Source organism: Aristolochia californica, unplaced genomic scaffold, assembly GCF_029961685.1.
Source record: "Aristolochia californica isolate CCGP_79_NKW_82.1479 unplaced genomic scaffold, dmAriCali1.0.hap1 SCAF_5, whole genome shotgun sequence".
In the NCBI taxonomy this organism is placed as follows: domain Eukaryota; kingdom Viridiplantae; phylum Streptophyta; class Magnoliopsida; order Piperales; family Aristolochiaceae; genus Aristolochia; species Aristolochia californica.
Window position 1 is genome coordinate 41,516,023 of NW_027182214.1, and position 6,507 is coordinate 41,522,529.

At 38.3% G+C, this 6,507-nt stretch overlaps 1 protein-coding gene across 1 annotated transcript; it reads left to right on the forward strand.

Moving 5' to 3' along the window:
* The first annotated feature begins 340 nt into the window (after positions 1–340).
* LOC137965873 (trihelix transcription factor ENAP2-like) lies at positions 341–6,178 on the forward strand. Its single transcript, XM_068812244.1, has 3 exons — positions 341–582; positions 690–1,801; positions 5,749–6,178. Exons 2-3 carry the CDS (start codon positions 928–930, stop codon positions 5,760–5,762), a joined length of 888 nt encoding a protein of 295 aa, XP_068668345.1. The 5' UTR covers positions 341–582; positions 690–927; the 3' UTR covers positions 5,763–6,178.
* The last annotated feature ends 329 nt before the right edge of the window (positions 6,179–6,507 follow it).

A 6,507-nucleotide genomic window follows, 5' to 3' on the forward strand; every position in this document is an offset into this window, starting at 1 on the left:
CTTATAATACATCAAATTATGATCAACAGGAAATTGTGAATCGAACAAGAGCCTACTAGGCTTCAATTTGAATTGATTTGCTTTCTTGGTCTGGGAGTAGGGTCGGTTTGGAACCCTTTGGAAAAAAAACAAAAAAGAATTTAATTATTATTATTCTAAAAAATAAAAATTTTAATTTATTTTTATTAATTATTTTTATAATAATAATAATAATAATAATATAATTCTTTCTTTTCTTTTCTGAGGTTCCACACGTATGCGGACGTAAATGGAAGTCTCCACCAATCACTTTCGCCTCTTCACATATCTAAGTCGCCGGATTAACCCGGGAGTCGCCCAACCAAGGAACGAGTCCTAAAAGGTTCCGCGGCCGAGCAAGTGACCGTGGGTGAAGACGGACGGGTGACCCCCGCGGCTGGACTCAGAACATTGTATGTCTGGCAACCGATCTCTGCAGTCTGTTCTATGTAGCAGTCGAGTTGGAATCCAGCACGTTGCTGAGGGCCCCGTCTCATCTGCCCAAATCGCCGGCGAGCACCTCACCTCTGCTCATGCTCCATTTTGGCATCTTCTCCATTGTTGGTTGTTGCTACAGCACGTCTCTGAGATTTTTTGATTCTCCTCTCCATTGGTTTTTGTTTACTTTACCTTTTTCCTTATTTCCTCCTCTCTTTCCCTCTCATGCACAGGACCAAACAGAGCGTGCGCGCGCGAGCCAGCGACGTTTGATACCATCGGACAGATGCACGGCCGTCGGCAGTCACTTCGGTCGGTGGGGACTCTTCTGCTCCACTCTTCTTATTCTCCCCTTTTTGTCCCTCCGCCTATCATCTCCGGCATACCTTAGCATCGATTCCCTTTTCTTCCCCCTTTCTTGGTTTCCTGTTCCCTCTCCTTTTGGAATTGTGATCCATCCGCTTCGCTCCCATGAAAGACTCTATTGAGGACCAGGAGGGTGTGCATCCGGCTCCCCGATCTCTCCCGCCCAACGGCCGTGAGGACTGCTGGAGCGAGGGCGCAACCCTAACCCTAATTGAGGCGTGGGGCGACCGATATCTCCAACTTTCTCGGGGAAACCTCCGTCAGCACGACTGGAAGGAGGTCGCCGACGCTGTTAATAGTCGCCAGCTCGCCGTAAACAAGTCCCGAAAGACCGACGTCCAGTGTAAGAACCGAATCGATACGCTCAAGAAGAAATACAAGCTTGAAAAATCCAAGCTCGGAACCTCCAAGTGGCCCTTCTTCACTCGCCTCGACGGTCTCATCGGTCCCTCTTCCTCTCCGGCTCCCGGCCCCGCCTCCGCTGCCAAAAAGTCTCACCCTTCCAATCCTCCACCTGGCATTAAAACCTCCGTGAAGAGCTCCAATCCCAACCAAAATCATTATCGGAGCCCTAATAGTTTTCACCACCCTAATCACCATCATCATCATAACCCGACCATGAATGTTTATTCAGCTGGTTCTTCGTCAAAGTCGGGCAACTCTCCCGGTTCCACGGAGAGTTCCCGGGGCGGTGGCAGGGGTGGAGCCGGGGCCCAGGACGATACCGCTTTTGAGGATGTGCGTGCTAGGAAACAGAAGAGAGATCAGGATTTAGCATTTAGGGAGCTAGCAAGGGCCGTGGTGAAGTTTGGAGAGATTTATGAAAGAATTGAAAGCGCAAAGCAGCAGCAGATGATGGATCTAGAAAGCCAGAGGATGGAGTTCACTAAAGATTTGGAGTTTCAGAGGATGCAAATGTTTATGGAAGCGCAGCTTGAGTTAGAAAAGATGAAGCGCCCAAAGTATAATTCTGGTTCTGGTAAGTTTTAGAGTTTAGTGTTGGTGCAAAATTGAAGTTGTGCAATTGGATGTGGCTTGCTCTTTCACTGTTGTGTATTGAATGTACAAAGCCAAAATTATATGTCGGATAATAGTATTTATAGTTCATTTATTTAGTGCATGTGTGCTGCCTGGCTTTGGTGGAGCTGACAGTGTTGTATATGACTAGACCCTGGGATGAATCTTGAAGTTGGTGAATTAAATTATAAGATACTTCAAAATGTTGCTGAGAGTGATTGAGTGGATATGCTCTTCTTTTTTGGGTTTCACATTAAAAGGGGTAATTAATTTTTGTAAGGGTTGCCACTTGCCATATTACAGAAATTGCTCTAGACTATATCCCATTTGATTCAAGCTCCTTGACTACTGTTAGTTACCATTACTTATTTAATGATATAGGTCTCAGTCAGCAAATAGAGATGTGCAATTTAGAAGGCAGTGGGTCCTATTCTGTGACCGATATTCATCTCTTTTGGTGTTGTTCTATGCAGTTATGCAGTGATAATGTGCTTTGAGTGGGGATAACCATTTTATTATAAGTTCTTACTGCTCAGATTCAGATGAAGGTGGCATGGAAGAGAAGTTGAAAGGACTGAAGTATGTGACCTTTGGGGATGATATTGGCAAACTAGAGGGGAAATGAAAAAAGATTTTAGTTACAACTTGATAAAGGACTGAAGTTGGGTCATGTCAAGAAGTCTTTCTTGTTTTATAGTTAAAACCTGATAAAGAGTAGCCTCCATAGTTAAACAGACGTAACTTTTTCTGCTCTGATAGCTGTAAACCAGATTAATAATTTCCTCTTAAACTTGTAGTTGCTTGAAGTAAAGATTTTTAACCAACTGCAAATCAAGTTCATATAATGAAAAAATAATGTACCACCTAATTGGAATTGGAAACTGTCAAATGAGATAGTGAACTTTAAAGGATTTGTTGAAGTGAGATGAGCACTAAAACAAAGACTTAATTGTTGAGTACTTCATTCATTGTTGTGTCTCATAATCATTCTGTTTATGACTGATGCCCTGTTTTCATGTAGCTGAGTGGGAATGTTTCTGCCCTTTCTTTTCTTTATTCAGATACTTCTTTTGTCAGTTTTTATGCAATATTTTTCTCTTTTTTCTCTTTCCTACTCCTTGCTCTCTCCTCCCCCCCCCCCCCCCCCCCTCTCTTAAATTTTGACATAGTTTACTTCAGTAGTGGTATCGATGAAAATTCTTGAAATCATTACAAATGCGCATTGGAGAAACATTTTAGCTAGAAAGGAATTTATGACTGTGACTACAATTTTGAAGTTTAAGACACATCATGATGGTTTATAAAGTTTTGGTGGGGGGAACAATGTTCTGCATTGAGGTAGCAAATGCAGCATCCTTTATGACCTTGCATGTAGTGAAGCACCATTTTAATTTTCTAATACATGGTAATCTCCCCCACTTCTTATTGAGGCTTGAGGCGCAGCTTCTCCTTACCTTGTTAAAATTTCTTCATACTTTTATGGAAAATTCCATTAAACTCAAGAAATAAACATCTGAATTATGATTATACCTGATAAAACATCTTCTCTGTATGTTGTTGCCATCAGAATAATGCAGTAGTAACTCAAGACAGTTTGCCAGTGCCACTTAACTTTGGTTTGCCTTCACTATGTTTGTAGGGTTACTGACTAGAAGCTTGATCCATTCTACTAGTTAGTATTTGGACTTTGATTATTTTTTTGATAATCATGTTTTCAGGTTCAGGTTCACTATGTCTGTAGGGTTACTGACTAGAACCACTTGATCCATTCTAGTTTTCGAACTTTGATTGTTTGCTTGACCTTCATGCTTTCTGGTTCTGGTCCTAAGTAATATAAAATCCACATATTCTCACACATATGTATTTATAGTTTCGCATATTCTTTTTAATGAATTTATTTTTTGAATGATATTTTAATAGGTTTATTGTTGAGCAAAAATGAGTAGGAAGTTATGCGCATAAACATGCATTCACACATATATATGTATAGTTCCTCATATTCTTTTTAATAGATATAATTTTTGAATGATGTTTTAATAGGTTTATCTTTGAGCAAAAATTAGGAAGGAAGTTATGCATTCCCTCTCAAATTGTTTTATTTGATTTTCAGTAATTAGATTTCCAAACAAGATTGCAGCTATGCCATCATAATCATTGGGCTGTAACATAAATTCTATCGTCATCTTCTCTCATTTCGTCTGTATGCTTAAGCTGATTTGTGTTGATTTTTGATCTCTCTGTTGATAGTTTAGTATTCCCCCCTTTTTCTATGTAATGTGCTTAAGTAGATTACTTTCTTTACTTAAATTCTTAAGAAGAGGACGACAACATGGAATTAGAATTGCAAATTAGGATTATGAGGTATGTATACTTCTGTTTTGTTTTGTTCAACTCCATAAGACATTTTTGGACTATTTCTTCTTATTTTTGTTTTATTATTAGAGGCACCAGGCAGGGTTAGTAATTTGTCAGCTAACTCCATGTTGATGTCTGAAACCATAAAATTTTGATGGTTTCCGTCAGTCACTCTTTTTCTCTCTCTTCGTGTGTTTTTATTACCTTCTGGTCTGGAATCAATTAAGCTTGGAGTTCTTCCTTTACCTTATGGTCCTCATTGCCAGGGTTTTATTTGTTTTTGGCAAGTACAGTGGTAGCAGTTGTTAGAGATATACCTGGACCCTGCATACCCTCTCCATCTCTAATTACAGTTATGCTGATTTTATTACCTACCTTCTTGCAAACTTTCAGTAAACCACAGAACCTTTGCTATGTGGGTTTTAGTCATTGATGTGCAACTTGGAGACGGTCTCATATTCTGATGCTTTAAGATTGAAATGGAGTTTGCATTATTTCTCAAGATAAGATGGGATGCACTATTGCAGCCTATGGGTAAGCTAGAAAATATGAGTATATTGAATTATGCTCTCGAAAATCTGGCTGTTCATTTCATTTTGTTTCTCGTGGTATATTTCATTTTTTTTCTTATGCAATTATTAAAGCACGGACCATCTTTCTACTTTGACTTTATTTTTTAAAAGTATAGGTTTTCTCTTTTTTCTCTCTTAATTGAGCTACTTTGATCTCATAGATGTGCTTCTTCTCTTCTTCATTTCTCTACAGTCTCTCTACGAAAAAATTATTCACGTTTTAAAAAAAAAGCAATAAGAAGTATCTAATCTTCTATCCCTTTCCAAAAAAAAAAAAAAAAAAAATCTTATCTGTCAATCTGATTCTAGGAAGGTGCAAACAAATGTAATAATAAAAAGTTGTCTGCAGGAGCTACATGTAAAGTGGAAGGAGCTAGGTAAGTAAACTAGGAGAGAAAGCATGAGAAGGTAAGAATTAGATATAGGAAGAAAATAATAGAAGAATTTGACTTAACTGTTGGCAAATCCATTATAGCAACTCTTTGAGTCGTCTGAAATAGTTTGCATATGGAGAAGATGTCTCAAGTATCTGTCTCTAACGAAAGGAAGTCATTTTTCCTTAGCTGCTATTTCCTTTTTCTGTTTTGATGAGTGGGGTGGTTAGGTACAAGCTTGCTACCGTAACTAAATTTTGACTATGAACAGATTTTAAAAAGTTAGTTCTCCTTCCAGACCTCCACTGGATTTTCTTTGGATCTTAAGATTCGTGGACAATTGAAATTTCATCTCTGTCACTGTTAACTTTTAAATAGAGGGCAATTGCCTGAGGTCAAAGGTACTACAGGATCAGGACTGTACTTGTGTGTTTATTTTCTCTGCTGGCAAATTTACTCCCTGATCAAGTGCTTCAGGCTGTGATAATTTATGGCAATTAAGAGCAGATGTATATTTTGAAATTATATCTTTTTTTTTGTTTTTTTTGTTTTGGCTTACTTAACTGCAAGTCTGAAGTAGGATACTCAATTCTTATACTTTGTGACAGGGAAAAAGTTGTAGATGATTTGATTTCAGCCCCACATCCTCAAAGAAGCAAGTTGAGTGACTGTTATGAGAGCCTTTTGAGAATCGCCAATGGACAATTGTTGTGAGATGATGATGGCTGCAAGGATTTGGTTGCTTTGACTCAATAGGGTGGGCTGTAGGTATTTGTACATACACAATTGTATTCTGTAGATGGGTTCATTACTGCCACCACCGGTTAAATTAACTGGTCGTTTTACCTACCAGTTGTAAGAACTTTTATTTGTTTACAGGAGTGAGTTGCAGTCATCTGCTCCTTTCTCAGAGCTAGATCGTCTGTTCGGAAGCTCCCTTTAGTGTTCAATCTGAACCTCTTGCCTTCCAACTTCAGACTAGGGCGGAAGGTTTTTATTTTTTATGCTGAATTAAAGGTTTTTCTTTCCTTTTAATAACTAGTAAACTTGCCCAATTTTATTCCATTTCCATTTCCATTCCTTTTAGATTTAAATTACATGCTATTTGAATGGTTTTATACAATTTTATTTGTTGGGAATTTTCTATTGAATGACACTGTGGGCATTTTACTAGAGGTATCTATTGTCTCAATTTACCCTTGTGTGATTCTTGTTGAATTACAACTGAAAAGAAAAAAATCACTAGACGTTTTTAAATACAATTTATGGTACTTGAAAATATTTTAATTGTGATTTTTGTATCATCTGTGTGCTCCTGAATAGTTTCAATAATCATATAATGGTTATGTATTTGTATATCATAATCG